Raw genomic sequence first — 21,642 nt, 5'->3', positions numbered from 1 at the left:
TTGGACTTTAATATGATGATTATGGCTATGTATCCTTAAACTTAAATTTTTGCTTTCTGTACAAGTTATACTTGATAATTATTTATAAAATGATAAATAAATAATAATAATAATAAAAAAAAGAACAGCATCAGTTACACACCTGACAGCAGTTAGGCACCCGCGCATTTACATCAGCTGTTGAGCTAGCCTCTAAAGCTAGCCAAGTAATTGGGGACTTATGTATGCAATTGCCACAAGGATCTGTACTAGAACTGGTGCTATTTAACATATTTATAAATGATCTGGAAATTGGAACAAATGAAATGATTACATTTGCAGATGATACAAAACCTATTCAAAGTTGTTGAAATTAGGGCTGTACATTGATTAAAATGTTTAAATTCACGATTAATCACATAAAACGCCCCCTCACATTTCCTCCTGTAGTATGCAATATATTACATCGCAGATGTAAGTTCTCAAAACTGTCACATTTCTCAGTGGGGAGAATCATCGTCAAAAGGGAATCACTGGTAGAAAAGGTGGTTGAAAGGCGGTATATCAAATCCCATTACTAAACTAAAAATAAAATAATTTATCTTACATTACATTACATTAGTGATTTCTATTCCGCCTGTGCCTTGCGGTTCTAAGCGGATTACAAATTAGAAGAGATTTGGACATTTCCAAGAGAATTACATAACAAGATTTCATATAAGTTACATGATACGGTAGAGAATTACAAATTAGAAGATAACTGGATTTTTCCGAGAGAAATTACATCGCAAAGAGTTACGTAATTATAGAATACAGTGGAGAATAGCAATATATTCGGGTAACAGAAAAAAATTACCTGACATTGAGGGAAGAAATATATTGGATACTGATGGTAGATGCTTATTTAGGGGTCTGACTGTACATTGGTAGGAATGGTTCGAGGCGTTGACTAATGTGTTATTAACGTGGGAGAAAGCTTGTGCGATTAGGGAGGGGATTAGTAAGTAGGGAGGTGTTTTTTGAATAGAAATGTTTTGATTTCTTTTCGAAACACTTTAATGTCTTTTGTTTTGATCATCAGTTTGGTGATGGTAGGGTCAATTTTCGCTGCCTGTGTTGCTAGTAGGCTGTCGTAAAGTTTCTTACGTCGGGTACCCTTGTGAGGGGGGAAGGTGAATAGGTTCTGTGTTCTCCTTGTTCTGGGTGAGCGGTAGAGGTATAGGCGGTTGTTTAGGTAGCTAGGGGCAGTACCATGGGTTACTTTAAATAATAGACAGTAGAATTTGAATTGAGTTCTTGCTTTTATCGGAAGCCAGTGAGAGTCTACATAGGCGGCAGAGATGTGGTCAAATTTGCTAAGTCAGTAGATGAGTCTGATGGCTGTGTTCTGAACGGTCTGTAGTTGTTTTATCATGTTGTTTGGGCATGTTAGGTAGAGGCTGTTGCAGTAATCTAAGATACTAAGTATGAGGGATTGTACAATGATCTTGTAGTGTTCTTTGCTAAAGAATTTTCTTATTTTTCTTAGGTTCGCATGGTGAAGAATGCTTTTTGTATGATTTTGTGGATTTGTGTCTGCATTGTGCAGCATCTGTCTAATTGTATTCCCAGAATTTTAAGGGTGCTCTGTATTGGATATTTGATTGCGTTTACTTTCAGTTCTGTTAGGGATGGTTTTTGTTCCTTCTCTAGTAGAAGGAATTTGGTTTTCTCCACATTCAGTTTCAGCTTATGGTTCATCATCCATTTTTCTACGGTTTCCAGTGTTGTTTTCAGGCGTCCATTGGAGATGGGGTCTTGGATGTCGAAGGGGAGGAGGATGGTTATGTCATCCGTGTAGCTGAAAGATGTTATATTGAGAGCATCTAGGGCTGTGCCTAAGGAAGCTATGAAGAGGTTGAATAGTATGGGCAATAGTGGGGATCCTTGTGGCACTCCGTAGGGGTCTGTCCAAGGGTCGGATAAAAGATCGTTTGACTTGACTCTGTATGATCTTGTTTTAAGGAAACCTTGGAACCAGTTGTGAACTTTACCTGATATTCCTATGGCATCTAGTATCTGGAGTAGTATGGGATGGTCAACTAAGTCGAATGCTGCTGAAAGATCGAGTTGGATGATTAGTAACTTGTTACCTTTGCTGAGATGCTGTCGGGCTATATCTAGCAAAGATACCAGTAGTGTTTCAGTGCTGTGATTAGCTCTGAAGCCAGATTGAGTTGGATGCAGAATGTGGTGGTCTTCTAGGTAATTGGAGAGATATTGTGCTACTAGACCCTCTATGAGTTTGACGTATAGAGGGATAGAGGCGATTGGTCTATAATTTGTTGGGTTGTCTATTGGGCCTTTGGGGTCTTTTGGTATGGGAGTGATTATGATTTCGCCAAGTTCCGGAGGGAAATTGACCTTCCCTGAGGGTGGTTTGCAACCATAGAGTGAGACCGGATATGAATTTAGTGGATGCTGTAGCTAGTAGATAAGGCGGACAATTGTTCAAATCACATGTTAACTGGTGATTTTATCTTTCTAATCATCTTGTTCTGCTTCCCTGTGCTCTGAATTCTATTTCCAGAGCCTCCTGTCTCTTTTTTTTTCTCCTCTTTACTTCCTACCCTATATTCATCTTTAACAATCAACATTTCTTCCTCCTTTTCAAATCTATCTAGTGTCTGTCTCTTCTCTTCCCCACCATCATCTCCTCCCTCCCCTGAGCACCCTCTCTACCTTCCCTCTCTCTCCCCACTCCTTGATCACTACTTCTCTCCTTCACTCCCTTGTCACCAACTTCTTCTTTTCCATCCCCTATTTTTAGCATCTGGCTCTCTTAAACATCACCTTCCCCCAGTCTGTACCTCTTTCTGCACTCCTAAACCCTCCCTTTCTGGTCCAGTATCTTTCCTCCTCCTATCACCCTCCCCCCCACTTCCTCCACCCCCCCCCCCCCGGCGGTCCAGTATTTTTTCTTTCTCCCCTCCCTCTGAGGTCTGATATATCTTTCCTCCTTCTCCTCCCTACAATCTGATATTTTTCTGGAGTCCCTCCCTCTCTTTGACCTAACTTTTTATACACAGCCAGTAGTGATAGAAATTAAGGCAGAGCACTGCCAGTCAGCTAGCTGACTCCAGAGTCTCTCACTTGGCTCTAGAGTCACAGCTACACTGGAACAGGAAGTTACGCCAGCTGAAGTGATCTTATATTCTTAAATACCTTCTTAATAACCGAGTAAGTACAACAAGGCAGCAAAACCTCCAGATGAACTACCATGTTTCCCCGAAAATAAGACACTGTCTTATATTAATTTAATTATATTAAACATACTAGGTCTTATTTTTGGGGTAGGTATTTTTTTTTTCATGTACAATGATCATCTCTCCCTTCCTCTCCTCCACCCCAATTCTTCCTCTTTCCTTTCTCCCACATGTGCAGCATCTTTCCTCCCCTCTCATCCATCCCTTTGTGCCTTTCCCCTGCAGCATCTTTCTATCCTTCCTTCCCTCCCATCCCCCCCATGCAGCAGAACCTTTGCACAGCTTCTATCCCTCCCTCACATCCCCCCCGTGCAGCATCTTTCTATCCCCCTCCCTCCCATCACCACCCCCCGCTGTGCAGCCAAACCTCCTCGGATCCTTCCATCCAAACCTCACCGACCGCGAGACTGACATATCTTCTTCCAAACAGCAGCAATGGCATCATAAAGGCTGCTTCGCGGCATTTTCCCACGGGGCATTCCTCTGCCACATCACTGATGTTATCAGCAACACAGCATATGGAACACCCCCGTGGGAGAAGGCTGCGAAGCAGCTTTTTTTAGATTGCTGTCAACGCTGCAGTTTGGAAGAAGGTATGTCGGTCTCGCGGTCAGCAGGGTTTGGATGGGAGGTAGAGATGGAAGGGGGGGGGTGGGGAAAGCGCTGCTGCCGGAAAATCCAGCGCTTTAACTAGGGGTTATTTTGGGGGGAAAACGGTAAGTATTAAAACCATTTCATGAATTTAAGAAGTCCATGTTTCCTAATATTGCTCTTACTAAAAGGATAATGCAAAATAATTGAAAACAACTAATCAAATACAGATAATGCAACCAGTGAAATACAGTGCTTAAAAATAACTTTAAAAATACAATAATCAGAGGCACAATATTCTAAATAAGATGCATGCAGCTCATAAAAATATTTTAAAAGTTTGTGCATCTTCAATAGCACATGCCACAAATGAATTACAAACATGTACCCAGAAGATAAATCCTTATTCATGAATGAAACCACGGAACATAAAATCACAAAATATCAACACAGCCATGAGGGAATAAAAAAAATAGAGGATCCAAAAAGAACTTGTCTTTAAAAAGTCAGAGCATTAAAAAAGAACCACAGATCATAAAAACACAGAAAACTCTACCTCTCAAATAAGATCAAGTGGGCCATGATGCTGAATCTGAAGATGAATTTCTGTTCTATAGTAAAAGAAGTCTATCAATGTCCTCCCCTCTCCACAAGGTTCATGACATAGCTATAGCAAAAAAAAAAAAAAAAACCTTGAAAATCATCAAATGCATGTCTTTTATCAGATGCATGCTTGTACTATACAAGGTTTGTTCAAAAATGTTCCAGACAAAAAAAGAGGAAAGAAGACTTTTGCCTCAATAATTAGAGATATCAAAATATCAACCAAGGAAATATTTTATTAAATTAGTAATGAAAATATCATAAAAATAGACTCAGTCTATAGTAAATTGTCCATCTTGATATGAATGGAACCAAATCTAGGTCATGCCCTAGATTCAGTTACATTCATATCAAGATGGACATGCTGAGGATGGAAAAGCTGAGGATACCAATCTATGCTTAAGATTCTTGTCACATTTGTGTGCCACTAGAAAATCATTGAGAAAAATGTGAGATGCTCTACAACAGAGTTTCTTAACCCCTTAGGGGTACATGAGCCGCTTGTTCAGGGTACTGGCACTGCGCAGGTCTCCAGCTCTCCTTCCTCTTTAATGGCCGCTGCCTCCACCGGGGATCCCATGTCCTCCTTCCTGCATTCCCCCCTCCGCTGAAGCCAACCCAAAAGGCTTCCTTCCGATGTCAGAGCTGACATCGGAGGGAAGCCTTCTGGGTCAGCAGGGGATCCCAAACAGCATTTCTGCCTTCCATGACAAACAAAAATCCACCCACTATGTAGCAAGATAGGCTTCAGTTGAGAATGAAGGTACCGGTTTCTGTTCTACTCATTCAGACTGTTACATAAGAACATAAGAATTGCCGCTGCTGGGTCAGACCAGTGGTCCATCGCACCCAGCAGTCCGCTCATGCGGCAGCCCCCAGGTCAAATACCAGTGCCCTAACTGAGACCAGTCCTACCTGCGTTCTTTCTGGTTCAGCAGGAACTTGTCCAACCTTGTCTTGAATCCCTGAAGGGTGTTTTCCCTAATAACAGACTGCTGAAGAGCGTTCCAGTTCTCTACCACTCTCTGGGTGAAGAAGAACTTCCTTACGTTTGTACGGAACCTATCGCCTTTTAACTTTAGAGCGTGCCCTCTTGTTCTCCCTACCTCGGAGAGGGTGAACAACCTATCTTTATCTACTAAGTTTATTCATACAGCCAATTAATACTGTCAGATATCTAATTCTACTTCTTCTCTCCCCCTCTACATACACAACAAGATTTTTTAAAATGTAATCTACCTGGTACACTATCTTCCATTAGTTCTTAATCTATAAACAGTCCAAGTCAAAACTCTAGACTTCTGTACAAGAAACACTACAATGGAAGTTTTATCTAGTTGCCAAAGTCTAACTCTGCCTGATAATATATGGAGCACATGTCCTAGCATCCAATACAGCCTACCCAGCTTTCACTATGTGAATCACCAGCTAACAATTCCAACTGTGTGTTTACATGCTAAGAGCACTCCTGGTTATAGGGCTGGTCATACCTTTTTAGATTTTGAAAGTTTTTCTACCGTGTTCTGCTCAGTCCTCTTTCCTTCTTGCCCTCTCAAAACACTGATGAAATCTCTCTTGGTGACAGATGACATGAGTTTGGCATGCTTCCTCTCTGAGGTGCCCGCTTCTTTGACCCTCTCATCCATATTGCTTTGGTGCTTCCGGACAGCGTTGAACAACTGCACTACCCCTCTACAGGGAGAGAAAAATAAAAGCGCTTAGCTTTAGAAAATAGTAGATGAGGAAGTCAAAGGATAACACTAAAAATGATTTCATTGCAGGGCTGGTAAAAGTGTGCCCTCGCTGCCCTAGACAAATCTTCAGTCTTACGTTTCTCCCCACACCTCAGTTAACTTTCAAGCCCCTCTCCAATACATCATTTTTTCAAATATTAAACTTGTCTCTGTGTGTCACACACACAAATCAGAGGAATTTTCCTTCTCTTCCATTGCCAATTACAGACTTTGTCCACCAAGCCCCTTCTCTTGTTTAAAAGCAGACTAAAACCCCACCTTTTTGATATAACCTTCAATCCATAACCTTACTCCTCTGCTCACCAACCCAGCCAGCTAATTAACTGTTCCCCTTAAATATATCCATGACATCCTGTTTGTTTGTCTGTCTTGTCTGTTTAGACTGTAAGCTCGCTTGAGCATGGACTATCTTCTTTGTGACTGTACAGCACTGTGTATAACTGGTAGTGCTATAGAAATTAGTAGTTATAGTTTAAAATTTTTTTTATACCACCAAAAGCCTCAGTGGTTTCCAAAGTAACATATCTAGAAACATAAAAATACACACACTGGTACACAATAATCCAAAATCATCATACATATAACCAATGACATAAGGAAAGTACCCTTAAAAATACATTCAGCAATTACTCATCAAAAGGAAAACAGCGTAATTTCAGAGGAATAATTGTCATACTGTATCATAAGTAAGCATTGACGAATAGCTTAGTTTTAAGCAATTTTTTTAAATAGTAGTAAAAGTAGTAGTAACTTCCAAAAGTATTTAAGCAGACAAATGAGCTATTTAAAACTGCCCACACTTCCTGCAGGTAGAAGTAGGCATTTATGGTTCTCTGAATTTGTGTGGCTGTCAGGATCTAATGTTATGCTTTGACTGTAAATGCTCTTTGAAGTCTGCCTAGAAGCTGCTGCCCCTAGGCGACTGCATAATCTTATTTAATGATGATTGGGCTACCCTGCTTCATTGCTTTACAGAAATTACATTTGTTTAGATTGATATGTCACAAAAAATTATTGGATGTCCACGCTTCTGTAAGAAATGATACCACATCCCAAACAAAAAAAGGAGTTTCAGAATATTTTACCCATCTAAAACTCCACCTCATTTTATGATTATTGCAAAACAAAAAAAAAAAAAAAACATACCCCCAAGCTCCATAGCTCACCAATGCCGATGCATTTGTCTTGGTTCCCACCCTATTGCCTGCCCAGCATTTTTCTAACTTTCCCCTAATGACACCACAATCTTTCCCTCCTGCACAATTCAGCCATTTGAACTATACCAAAGAGGCAGGCATCACTGATAAAAGTAGCAAGTTATTAACAGCTGAATTTGGCTGCTGAATTTGGTTTTATTGCAAGCTGAGTCAGTTTGTAGAACAAAGCACATTGGTAATGGACCTTTGGGAAATTTGGAGTTTTCCGCTATAGCAGAACCCCACCACCTCCCATTGCCCCCCCCCCCCCCAAAAAAAAAAAAGGTTCTTCCAGATGCACTTGATGATGCCACCGAACATCTGCCATTGCTGCAGAGGGCTTGTGCTCAAGGACCCTCTACTCAACACAGGACATGGAGTTTCTCTGCAGACTGCCTAGAGCTTGTGCTTCCCTCCCAGAACTCAGCCTGCTTCTCAGCCTCCTGTGGCTGGCAGCATGTCTCCCAAATATAGAAGCATCTGCTCTCATGTTCTGATTCCTGAGTGGTGCTGGCTGCAAGAAGCTGACAGAAGGCTGTGCAGAAGAACAGAAGCAGCAAGCTCCTGCTGCTTTGCGGAGAACCACCATGTTGAGCAGGTAGGAGAAAAGAACAAAGGTTGGAGGGCAATATGCTAGCAGATGCCGGGGCCGAGAGAAAGGGTTGACCTGGAAAACTGATTTTTCGGTCATTTGACCAAAATCCACCTAAACAGCCACAAAATTATCTGTGGGATGCAAATATTTTCTGACTCGGGGGGAAAACATCTAATTGCCTTTGAAACATGCCCCTAAAATTCAAAATGATAAATCCCCTAGAATCAGAAGCTTTGCTTATAATTCATGGAATAGCCTCCTAGTGGAGGTGGAAGCGATAAAGACAACTTCTGATTTCAAGAAAGCTTGATAGAATCTCTAAAGAAGAAGAAGGGATAGTAGATCGTATGGATGGGCAGATTGGATAAGCCCTATGATCTTTATCTGCCTTCCTTTGCCTCCGTTTCTGTCCCTGTCCATAGAATTCACTTTGCACATAAGTTTATTTAGTCAGAACAGGTAACTGAGAACTGAAGACAGGCAGATGAGATTCCCTCTAGAGAATGACACGGGGAAAAAATCTGTCCCCGTCACCGCCCCGTCCCACCATCATCTGCACCGCCCCGTCACCGCCATCCCTTCACCGCCCCGTCACCGTCCCCGCTGCATCCATATAAGCCTTAGTACTGTAATATTTAGCTTATTCCTTTCTTATAAATCAAAGTTCCTGCTGCTGAACTAGAGAAAGAGATGTTCAGCTGGCAGGGCTTTGTTTATAAATTTTTATCAACACAACTAATATACTACTTTATCCTAAAGCAAAAAAATAAATAAATAAATAAATAGAATTTTTTTTCTACCTTTGTTGTCTGGTTTCTGCTTTCCACATCTTCTCATTCAATTCCTTCCATCCACTGTGTGTCTTCTCTCTGCGTCTTCCATTTGCTGTTACTGTGCCTCTCCCTTTAACACCCCCCCCCCCAATTGGTCTAGCACTCATCTTCTTCCCTCCGCTCCCCCATAGTCTGGCATCTGTCTTCTCCCCACTGTGTCTTCCACATTTCCCTTCAGGGTCTGTTCCTCTCCACCCTCCTTCAATGCCTGTTCTATTCCTTTCCACCACCACCCTTCCCTTCCTCCTTTACCATCTGTTATTTTCTACCACCCTTCAGCTCCTCTCACGTGGCCTATCTATCTACCTTCCTCCCTCTTATTTTCGTGGCACGTTACAATGTAATTTGTGCAAGCCACTGGAGCCTGCGAGCTCGGTCCCTGTCCCATCCCCACAAACCATCTCGCTTCTGTGCTCCTATTTTCCCCATTTCTAATATCTCCCCTATGTATCTGCCATTGCCCCCCCCCTGTGTCCATATACCATCCCCATGACATGTCCCCTTTATGTCTCTGTCCCTATGCATATAATTTCCCCTCTTTCTGTTACCTTCCTGTGTCCAGATTTCCCCTATCTTCCTCTTCATACCAGTGTGTCTCTTCTTTACAACCCCATCTAGCTTTTTTCCCTCTTTCTTCCCCCCCCCCCTGCTTCTAGCATCTGGCTCACCTGCCTGTCCTTCCCTTTCTTTCCTGCTGTGGGTTTTTCTTTCCATCTTCATCCCCTTGGCCCAGAATCCTTTTCCCTTTCACTCCCTCCTTCCAGTTTGAGCCGGGAACACGGTCCCCACAGCCACCACCTGCCTGCCCAATCGATCCTAGTGTTTAGCCAGCTCTCTCCCTTCTCCTCACCTTAGTTTGCAGGCTTTCGTTTTCGGCGACCTGCACGTGCGGCTGCTCAGTTTTTAATCTTCTGCTCTGTTGTAACTTCCTGTTTCCGGTTGCGTCAGAGCAGAAGATTGAACACTGAGCAGCTGCGGGTGCGCGGCTCTTTGATAGTGTGCGGGTCACCGGAAAAGAAAGCCTACAAACTAAGGTGAGGAGAAGGGAGAGAGCTGGCTAAACACTAGGATCGATTGGGCAGACGGGTGGGGGCTGCGGGGACCGCGCGATCCTTGATGCCTCACTGCGGAGACAAGACCATTCACCGCTCCATGGGGCGGTGAATGGCCTTGTCCCCATCCCCGCAGCGACTGCTATTTTTCTTTCCCCGTTTCGGCGGGTTACCCGTGGCTAAACGCGGCTAGCCGCAGGTAACCGCCACCGTGTCATTCTCTAATTCCCTCTTCACAAAAATGTATGTAATAAAGCTGGGACCCACGGGACAGCTAATACTCCCTAGGTAGAGAGTAAATTAATAGAAGCTAGTGAAGTTTCTAGTGTCCAATAGATTACAGGATGTGAAGTAGCATGTCATGTCATGTCATGTCTGGGCTAATCAGGGCCCTGGGGAGGGGGGAGCCTTCTCAAAAAGGCTTTTCTAGCAGTCTCAGACACTGCAATGCTGGGGTTTTAAATAGTGTTGTCACTGTACTGGCATTCCTGGACCAGTCGCTGATTTTTGTTGCTAAAAGCCAATGCCACTCTTGGAGAATGGCTCAGCAATTTTAAAGAATCCACTGGAGTGTTCATTTTAATGTTGAAGAGCCCATTTGCATGTCAGTGTCGGAGACTGCTAGAAACCTCGCTAAAAACAGAGAAGCTGTTTTGGGATAATCCGCCACTAAAATGCATGCAGGCTAAACCGTTGGAAAACAGTTTAGCAACGACATTAAACTTTTGAGAATCTGGGCCTAAGAAGGAGACAATGATAGTGGTAAACAAAGACTATGGTGAGGAAAGGAGTATTACCAGTGGTGTGCCACAGGAATCAATCTTTGGTGTAACTCTTTTCAACATTTTTGTAAGAAATATTGCAGAAAGGCTGGCTGGAAAGGTTTGCTTCTTTGAACAGTCAATGCTAGAGAGAATAACGCGAGATTACTCAAACTATTTATGAAGGCCTAAGTCATGGGAGGTATTCAGGAAGTCGCTTAGTGCAGAGCGCCAAAGCGCTTTCCTGCTCAGTACCGCTCAGCAGTTGAAGCCAGAACTTGTGGCAGCAACCGATCGGGTTAGCAGCAGGTCAGGAGTGCAAAAAGCTTGCTCCTACCTGCTAAACCTCTGGACTACCAGGGATTCCAGTGGCAAAGAGGTACGATGGACAGGGCAGGGAGGGGGGACAGGGTGCTGAGCTTGGAGGCCTGCAGTTAAGTCTGGGGGGGGGGCGCTGGGCTGAATATAAACCGGGACCCCCATTTTTGGGCCCAAAAATCCTGGTTTATATTCACATATATAGTTATTTGGCTTTCATCACTCACTTCAGTATCCCAGCATACACAAAACAAATTGTCATATTTTTATTCTTAAAAAATACATTTAATCAAACCACCACTACCTTGTGGCAATCCTCTGAAGATTTCGCTCCGATTCTCTGTCTCTGACGACATCTGGCTTTACCCTGGACATCAGTTCCCACTGTCGCTTTTTATCAAACTACAACAGCATGATATATAAGAAAGATATTAGTGGTTTGAAAAGTTTCTAACACTTAAAATTTGTTTCAAAAAAAGTAAACGTTAAAATTAATCTATAAAATATATAATGTTGATAGTAATTAAGTTGGTTGCCTTTCACATCCGATTGTTTTTCTTCATGATAAACTCATTGTACAGACTTTGCCTTTAACAGTGAAGCATCCACTGCTGGTTAAGGTGAAAGACAATTAAAATCATGGTCTTGGTCAATAAAGTTTGCTTTGGATAATCCCCCAGTTGTGTGTTCGACATCTTTTCCTCACGACTCCTATATTTGGTTTGTATTGTAATATTGATACAAAAATGTGAAGCTATCCATTCATTGAAATGTACTTTGATATGACACAAAACAAAATCTTATGGGAAATGCTTTATACTACCCAGTTATGCTATTTTATATGGATTTTGCTTTTATTAAAAAATGTTATGTAAGGCTTCTGAATATAAGTTTTAACTAATAAAACACCAATAAAAAAAATTCCTGGTGCAAAAAATACAATAAGTGTTCACTGGATAAAGAGTGAGAAAAAACCCCCAACTTCTCTTTGCCTGTTTTGGTTATTCTGTTTCTATGCCCCTTCCAAACCAACAACTCCTCAGCTGCACAATGGGGTTTTTTTTCTGTCACTCCTGTCCCCAGCCAGCAAATAGTTTTACACTTCTCCCTCAATATTCGGGGGGGGGGGGGGGGTTAGGGGCAGAGCCTAGTCTCTCGAAACTATGACGGGAGCTCACAGCAGCCATTTCTTATGAGTGATCTGCACGGGGCAGGAGCGTAGGAAGATCGCTCCTGCCCCAAAGACCCGCTAGACCATCAGGTAAGGCTTAAGGGATTCCGGGGGAAAGTTGGAGGGAGGCGGGGAAGGTCCGGAATACTGCTTTAATTTAAAAATTTAAAAAAAAAAAAATCACGAATAACCGAATCCGCGGATGCTGAAACCGCGGATTCGGAGGGAGAAGTGTATAAGATTTCTTCTTTAGTGATCAGCAGCAGCAATTCAGATAGCCTGCTCATGCCAACCCTGAGTCTTTTCTCCGACTTTAACTTCCCACTTCTTCATACGTGGGAAATGTTAAGATATAAGGCTCGAGTTGATGCAACCAGGCTATCTGAATCACTGCCCACTGGTGCCGCTGACTGCTACAGGAAAAAAAGGTGAGGGAAAAACAGGCTAAATTCCCCACTTTGTTTACCCAGATAACATGAGGATGTTAATAGAGCCTTCATTCTAAATTTTCTTTAAATTTTGTCATACATTGTTAACTGGCCCTTGGGTTTGACGTGTATGTTTTTTGTGGTAGTTTGTTAGTTCTCATCACAAATTTTAAACAGATTTTAACCATAGTGAAAATTGTGTGACATTCAGATTATGTCTATTTGGTATGATCTCATTATTGGGTTAGTTCTATAAAATGTGTGCCTGGTGAGAGTCTACTATAAAGAAATTTAGGCCTATATACCTACAGATCAGATGCAGTGATCACTACCAACACTGTGGTGAGTGGAGGAGGGAGTATTCCCTTTAAAAATGTTTGTTGTTTATTGCTAATTTGGTTATCTTTTAAGTGTAGTGTCTCCTTTTGCAAACTTATCTTCAATATAAAAAAAAAAACATTCAACTATATAGATAATACAATAATTAAAAATATAATTATTGAACTTTAAACACAATCTTAATACTCATTTGTTGAATGATAAAAAACTGATGGTGTACTTTGACAATTTTTGTGCCTTATCACTGTGCCGTGAGTGTGCCCTATATTAACTGATGTTTATGAATTATACAAATACTTAAAAAAACAAAAAAGAAACTGCAGACTGATATGTACAAGATGCAGGCAATGTTTAGTTTACCCAATATTAAATGCGGTAACCAATACCACCTTTTTACAAACCAAAAGACCCAACACGGTCTGTGTTTCGGAAAACACGCCTTCTTCAGGGGTCCTAATAAATATTGGGTAAAATAAATATTGCCTGCATCTTGTACATATCAGTCTGCAGTTTCTTTTTTGGTTTTTGCTTGCTGTTTTTATACTGCAGACACTGTTGGGTTTTTTTTTTGTTGCTTGATCTTATACAAATACTTAATAATAAATCTTATGAAACCCATTGATTTAAAAAAAATTATAAGGTCTATACGGTTTACATGAAAACATACATAAGATTGTACATACATGTTCAATAAAAACCATTTCATACAAATAACAAAAAAAAATCTTTAATCTTCTGTATATTTTGTAAACTGCTTTACTTTGTTTAAATGGGAAAATGGTTAAGCAAATTAAACTAAAATTAAAAAGGAGAAAGAAACAACAGTCATACTAAACCAAGGGTGCATCCTGCAGCCTGCAGGCCAGATGTGGCCCAAACTGAATTTTATATGGCTTCTGAGCCATGGGAAGTATACACAGAAAATGTTTTTAACCAAAGTTTGATGATTTAAAATACCATATTTTACAAATATTTTCATAAAAACAAAATGCTAGAGTGGTCGTCATTTTTAGTCAAATTTTTACTTATCACAGAAGGTTAATGTCCGTTTCCAATTCTGACATTACATAATGTTATAGCCCTCTAGGGGTAGTTCTGCTATTCATGTGGCCTTGTTTGTATGTTTCAAGTTTAATAAAATTTTGATAAAATCGCTTATCTGGAATTACTAAGCGAATAACAATCTAATAATTACACAAATTAAAACAAGAATTAGACAAATAAAACTAACAGGGGTGCATGACAAACCTGTACAAAGGGAAAAAAGGGAAAGAAAAAGAAGGAAACAGAACAAGAAGGGATAAAAAGAAATAACGGAAGGACACTGCAGTACTCCCCCGCACATTCGCGGTTCAGAATTCGCTCCCCCAGTCATTTGCGGGTTTTATTTCTTTTTCGTCCTGCTGCTTTCAAGAAGGGCCGGCACTCAGGTGGTGATCACGGAGGACATGGTTCCCAACACCCGGTGCTCATCTGCCTCTTCCACCACCACCCCTCACGCCGTGGAATCTGGCCCACCAGCTGCTGTAGCAGCACCTACTACTTCTGGTGGCCACTGCAATGGAGATTTGGGGGGGGAGAGAGAGGAGATCGGTGGCAGTTGCAGTGGTAGAGCGTACACGCGCGATGGAGCCTTCCAGCCGCCAGCGACTAATGGCAGCCGCCAAAAACTGAGTGGGGAGGGCATTTTTGTACCACATCCATTTTTTGCCGTTTTTCACTTTCCGCGGTCACTCCGAGAACATAACCCCTGCAAATTGCGGGGGAATACTGTATATCTAAAATTATAGCAGAATTCCTACAAAAATGGTTACAGTACAGAAGTCCAAAGAAGAAAAGCTATGATGGATGGTTTAGTAACTATAGGCTATCTTTAAAAAGGAAGCGCTTATGATTACTTTTAAGATTACTTAAATAAATGTTACCTACCCCTGCACTGAATTCAGTAAATGATACTTAACCCCCCCAGTGTTCTCCCCAGAAATTTTTTCCAGCCGGGTGGCATGAAAAAGTAGCCGGGTGGGGCGGGGCGGGGAAATTTGGTAGTGGGGAAAATTAAATGTTTACTATTTTTATTAGTTAATTATTATTATTTTCCAATGCTCGATATGACTTCCTTTTTTAAGATTTGACACTTGTGCCAGAATATTTTTACTAAATTTAAGAAGTATCCAATTCTAGAAGTGAATAATTAGATATTCACCCTCTTTCAAATAGTATAGAGGTTTAAAAAAGGGAAATGCGTTAATGAAGTTATTAGGTTCAATCTAACCATTTATTTCTGCATGAATTTAAACAACTAAAAAAAAAAAAGATAAATATAGCTCATCCAGTCATACAAGAAATGGCTGTACAACACCTCTAATAATGTTTTGATCACTAGGTTCCTTCCCGAGATCTCACTGAGGATATAAAATAGATGCTATCCCCACTTCCAGACCTCTTCCACATAATTTATGGAGAGGTGTTACTGAGCCTTGAAGGGCACCTGTGTGATTGATCTTTATCTGCTTCTTTTTTATTTTGCTATAGTGCAAAGTAAGAGCTAGGGCAAAACAGTATAGGTAAAGATGCAGGTAATAATTAGCAATGTATTAAAAATATTTTATTTTTATTTGCTTATAATGTCATTTGAAAGCTACTTGATGATAATACAACTTTAATTTAATTCTTTAGAATGTGTGTCTGTGTGTTGGGGGGATAACACCTACGTCAACAGTAAAGTTAGAATAGAGTCATTAAATCCAGTGGTGTACCTAGTATATATGACAGCCAGTGCTAATCATTTTTTTAACAACCCCCTCCGCTATATAAAAAATATATATTTTTAGTAATAATCCATGAGTCACACAATAAGGGTGCATCTAGGAAAAGGCAGCATCTTAAACACTGCAGTGAGCACTAGAACACCAACACACGCATTGTAAAACTAAACAAACCAGATCCTACACAGTCAATTGATCCTGTAGTCGATGCTAACAGAAAGCCAAGTCCTTTTCATACACACAGAACACAGATACACCCTCGCCCAATATGGAATAATCACAAACTAAAAATGTAGTCAAAAGTTAAACTGAACCAAGAAATCAGACTCTGCATACAATGCAACACCACAGAAACAGAGACACATGTCCCCTAATACTGTGCAAAATATAAAGACAGTAGAAAAACTTCTACATAACAGTCACCACTTTACAAATTAACAAATAGAAATAAAATAATGAGAAATATGAAAATACCATTTTATTGGACTAATCCATTTTTCAATTAGCTTTCAGAGGCCAAATCTTTCTTCAAGACAGTACAGTATACAGCTGTTATGGTATCCTGTCCTGACCTGAGGAAAGGGGTTTATTCCCTCCCCAAATTGCTTTATTTCCATTTTCTATTGATAAATTTTAATCAATACAGTTACAATACTACTTGATTCTACGTAAAGCAACAAAAATATTTTTTTTTCTACCTTTTGTCGTTTCTGCTTTAATCATCTTCTCTTCTTTCTATTCAGCATTTGTCCTCGCTCCCTTCCATGCAACATCTGTCCTCTCTCTTTGCCCCTTCTACCCAGCCTCTACCCTCTCTCTACCCCTTCCATCTACTGTCCACCCTATCTCTGCCCCTTGCATCCACTGTCCACCCTTTCTGCCTTTTCCATCCAGTGTCTGTCCTCTCTCTGTTCCATATGGTATCTTCCTTTTTTCTATGTCCCTTCAATAAACTCTATATCCTGTGCCCTTTCTCTCCTTTGTACATGATTTATTTCAGCTTCAACCCCTCTCCATATTTTGTCTCCACCCCTATGCTCTGGCATCTCTCTCTTTTCCTTTCCTTCCTTCCCACTCCACCCCATGGTCTGACATTTCTATCTCCTTCCCTTCTCTCCCCCCCCTCTCCAGTATCTGCCTCCTGTCTTTCCCCTTTGGTCTAGGCCTCTCTCTTTCTCTCCGTCTTTCTTCTGTGAGATCATGTTGATCTTGAACACTGAATAATTCTTCCACATTCTCCATATAACTGTACTGTAGTCTGGTCCAGCAGACTGCTTTGGCACTATTACATGGGTAATAGTAAATTCATTATGCATCAGCTTTCTACACAGAATGCCACAAGTCTCTATTTCTTGTGCTGTGCTTACATCTGCCAGCGTCAGAAACTTGTGAGACAGATCCCTTGGCAATGCTACACTTCGGAGCCCTTTGACCATCTGGTTCTTTATGGTTGCAGGCTTTAAAGCTCTGTTTACTGGAGGAGACTGTCCAGCATACATAGTTGCATCACTCTTAAGGATCTGATCAGAGATTACATTAAACAAGGTGGTATTTTTAGGCATGGAAAAACAGGACATGTTCTCCTCAATCTGCTCAGATGCCTTCAGATGCCCTTTAATATTCGTCTGATCTCGGGCTAAATCTTGCCTCCTGAGCTGATCTTCAAAGGAGAACGGAGTGAGAGCCATATCGGCAGTGAGATCCGTTTTGGGTCGCATGTTGTGCAGGGCTGGACTAAGGCAAGTTGTAAGCTTCCTTCCATCGCTGACCTATCTTCCATAAGTCAGCAATGGAAGGAAGCTTACAAATCGCTGCTGCTTCGGGCCTTCCTCGTTGCCGGGTCCTGCCTACTTTCGGAAACAGAAAGTAGGCAGGATCCGGCAGCGAAGAAAGCCCGAAGCAAGCAAGAGCAAGTTGTAAGCTGACCTGTCTCCTATAGCGAACCCATGCCGACTTCCCTTCTCTTCCTCCCTCAGGACGTGACTTCCGGTTTCGGAGAGAAGCGGCATGCACATGTTAGAGCCCCGGAGCATGGGTTCAGTCGCTTGCTGGCGTTAAAAACTAAAAAAAAAAAAAAAAAAAAGTCAGGCTCCTGCGATTCAGGCTGTGCCGAGTCAGCCCGGTAAATCTCCAAGCTGGTGAGAAGGGTTTTTTTAAAAATGTTGAGCAGAAGGCAGCAGCAGCAGCAGGATTGCGATCGAGATTACAGCCGGGTGCTCATCTAAATTAGCTGGGCGGAGCACCCGGCAGAAAGGCCCTGGGGAGAACACTGCCCCCCCCCCAAAAAAAAAAAAACACCACACTGGCGCTGAACTATATTCTATAAAGGGTATTCTGGGATATGCACCTTATATAGAATAATGTATAGCATTGGGATTTGTGCTCAACATTGGGTACAAGGATTTATACCAACTGAAACCAAGTGTAAATCCTGGCATGTAAGCTGGGCATGGATCAACACTATTCGTTAACACTGTGCGCACTTTAAGGAAATGCCCCTGACGCACCCATGTACCTTCCATCGTTAAGCTTCCTTTGCTGAGTCTCACAAATATATTTAGGCACTATTCTATACATGGGTGCGTGTGTTTTCACGCAGATTTGGTGTTTGTTTTTCTTCAGCGCCTTGCGTTCCTTAGGCCACTTATGTACCATATATAGAATCCGGGGGTATAAGTGCTGGAATGCCTCGTGTGTGTGCTATGCTATGCACATCTAGAAGTACTAAAGAGATAACATGCAGCAATTAATATAGGCTGTGCTGGCCCTGCTTCTACTACATTGCATCTGTGAACATTTATTCTCTAATTAGACTACAACTTCCTACATGCACTGGGGCAAAACAAGGAAAGGGAGGAGTCTGCTATGTAACAAGAGAGCTAGTCAGTCATCTGAACAAATCAGGAACTAGAGGCAGACTGAAGCCAACCCGAAGTTTGGGTTTTGGCCTGAAATGCCGCTGCATTTTCAACTAAAACTTTCCCTCCCCCCCTCAACCTGACACTGGTAAGTCTACCTTAGGAAGCCCTTGTGGTGAAGTGGTCTCTTTGGGGACAGGAACAAATCCCAATTGTTCTTACCCGTGCAGTTTCTCTAATGGAAATGGCTGCCAAGAATGCCACAGGAAGTTTCAGCAGCTATTTTCATTGGAGCAGAGGCACACAATGAGGGGTGGGAGAGTTGGGTTGATCGGAGCGTTGCATTTTCATATATGGTTCAGTTTCTACCAAAACTGAGCAGCCAATTTTGGTTGCAAATTAGATTTTGACAGAAACCAAAAAACTCAGTGTTTGGTCAAGCACCATCAGGAATCTCTAGCCATTCTCTTCCACTTCACAAATTCAAATGCGTCTACTCACATACATCAAAACAGTTCAACTTGCGAAGCAACTGAAGTTTTATCTTCCTCATAAACCAGAAAGCTACCTAGCAGGCAAGTGTGTCATCTAAGTCCACTCCCAGAGGCCCGTTTGCTCTTATTTACAATTCCCATTTTTATTGGTTCAAGTCACAGCACCTTTTGAACTCCTTGGTTTTGAATTGTGTGTGTGTGTGTGGGGGGGGTCTCATTGTGAAATCTCTTTCCTTAACCCAAGTTCAACTGCAACCCTGCTACTGGGTGTTAAGTTCAAACCTGTTATATTTCAAGATAGGGAAGAGGATACGGGTAGTAAACAGGAAACAAAATGTGTTTGCTTTATTAAGCCCATATAAAAATGTATAGTTTTCTAGACATGAAAATCTTGGATTATATCTCTCTTACACAACAGCCCTTTTCCTGGACTGGTACCTACATCATACAAGGAGGGCTAATTAATGTGACCCGAAGGGCTTATGAGTAGGGCTGGAAAAAATCCCAGGCACGAAGTCACCCAGAAACCTAAAATTCCCTGCCTGGCACTTAACACTGTTCAATGCCCAACAGCTGCTGCTACTCTCGGAGCTGACTCAAGAGAAAAGCAGCAGCCGGCAGGCTCCATGGAGAAGTAAACGGAGTCCAGGACAGCCCCTTACTGCTGGGTCATGCACTGAACACCCCTGATGCCTGGCTGCAGTGAAAAGAGACTACAGGACAGGAGGACGAAGGGAAGAGATGAAGATAACAAAACGGCAAGACAAGGCAACAAAAATGAGCAGCACCTAAGTTCTTCAAATATTTTCTGGTCCTGCTTAAGACCACGCTACACAAATTAATACCACCTCAAAACAACTGGAGACAAATCTAGAAAGGGCACCAGACGTTAGGTGCCATAAATCTGTGTGCCAAGCTAATACTCTGTCCTGGTAAATTTGCATGATCAGTCTCTTACAGCAGTGCATGCAAAACTCTCATATACATATTCATTGAGGGAATTCTGAAAACCTGATGGGAGTAGGTGGCTTGAGAAGCACCATCACACAGAATGCTAGAGTAAGTTGGCAATGACGTGCCTAAATTTAGGTGTGAATGTTTTACGCTACATCAACAGCAGCCGTAAATGTGCATCCCTACATGCAGCACCATGAGAGCGTACAACCAACATAATTTTATAAAGCAAATGCTGAACTCCCATGCCCCTCCCCTCTTTCTTTTTTTTTTTACCGTTACAGACAAGTGCCTAAGTGCTCTAGCGTGTAACTTGGTACTTATGCGCATTTACAAGCGTATCTGTTGTTTCAGTACCGTTTTTATTTATTTATTAAAAATTTATATACCGCATAAAAACTATACGGTTTACAAAATTACATGCGTACATATTAAAAATGCTAAAACGTATTTCGACAGAACAAACACAATAAAACATTAACTAACAGTATCATTATTAAAACCTTTTTTTCAAATTCATCCAACAAGATGGAAAGACAAAATCCCACAAAAACATTTACAGGACGGTAAGGCTTCAGCAGCAAATAGCATTAGCACATGAAGGCATTAACCCAATAATTGTGTTTTTCAACATTTTCTTATAGTTCAGTCTCCCATCACAGAATACCAGGCAGCACATTCCAAAGCTTGGCACCGGCCAGAGACAGCATTTTTGCCCCAATCTTAACATGAGAGACTAACATCTTACCCTCCAAATTCAACTTCATACCATTTTCAGATCTCAAACATTTTCTGGGTTGATAGATTTTTTTTAAAAAAAACACCCTTTAGTGCCCTTGGGGAAACGTGATATAAGATTTGCTGTATGACTGAGAGAATCTTAATCTGTACTCTCTGCTGCATTGGTAACCAGTGCAGTTCACACTGGGGTTATACGAGTCATTCTTGAAACCCCAATAGTAAATCTTGCTGCAGAGTTAACCAACATCTGCAGTGCCCTCATCTTCACTTTAGTAACTCCCAAATAAAGAGAATTGCAATAATCCACTCTACTTAGTATTACTGCTTGCACCACACTACGGAAATCATAAGCTGGTAGCATAGGTTTTAATCTATATAACAACTGTAATTGCATATATCCTATCCGAATCGTTTTCAATATTTGCTTTTCCATAGTAAAACAACTATCCAAACATACTCCCAATACCGTCATCTCTTTTTTAACTAACAGTTTCTCACTCATCACATCGACACTTTCTAATTCAAAGTTATCTCTGACTTTTTACCATCACCTCTGTTTTCTTAACATTTAGGGCTCCTTTTACAAAACTGCGTGCGTTAGCGTTTTTAAGCACTCGCACCGGATTAGCACATGCTACCTGAAAAACTACCGCCTGCTCAAGAGGAGGCGGCAGCGGCTGGCGTGCGCGGCATTTTAGCGTGCACTATTCCGCATGTTAAGGCCCTAACGCAACTTTGTAAAAGGATCGCTTAATTTCAGATCATGATTATCCATCCACCCCACAATCATTTCCATATATCATTGCACTCCTATCTCCTGAAACTTCACCCCCCCCCCAAAGTAGACATATAAATATTAAACAGAATTGCAGAACCCTAAGGTACTCCCCTTTTAACCCCCACAATTCTGGAGACAGATTGCTCACTCCTTACTCGCAACACTCTATCTTTTAGATATGATGGGA

The 21,642-nt window shown here is 41.5% G+C and overlaps 1 protein-coding gene across 3 annotated transcripts in view; it reads right to left on the bottom strand.

Annotated features, from left to right (window-relative positions):
• Positions 1-21,642, bottom strand: part of RRP15 (ribosomal RNA processing 15 homolog) — an 82,466-nt gene that overhangs the window by 43,318 nt on the left and 17,506 nt on the right. For 2 of the 3 annotated variants that reach the window (XM_033938983.1, XM_033938985.1), the window contains 2 exons: positions 11,232-11,329; positions 5,909-6,110 (listed from right to left, as the gene is read on the bottom strand). In XM_033938983.1, the coding sequence (XP_033794874.1) occupies positions 5,909-6,110; positions 11,232-11,329 (300 nt within the window). Of the gene's footprint in view, positions 1-4,371; positions 4,483-5,908; positions 6,111-11,231; positions 11,330-21,642 lie in introns of all 3 variants that reach the window. The other variant, XM_033938984.1, reaches the window with a different exon arrangement.

This window comes from Geotrypetes seraphini, chromosome 3 (assembly GCF_902459505.1).
Source record: "Geotrypetes seraphini chromosome 3, aGeoSer1.1, whole genome shotgun sequence".
NCBI lineage: Eukaryota > Metazoa > Chordata > Amphibia > Gymnophiona > Dermophiidae > Geotrypetes > Geotrypetes seraphini.
This window is presented reverse-complemented; position numbering and strand designations above follow the sequence as displayed.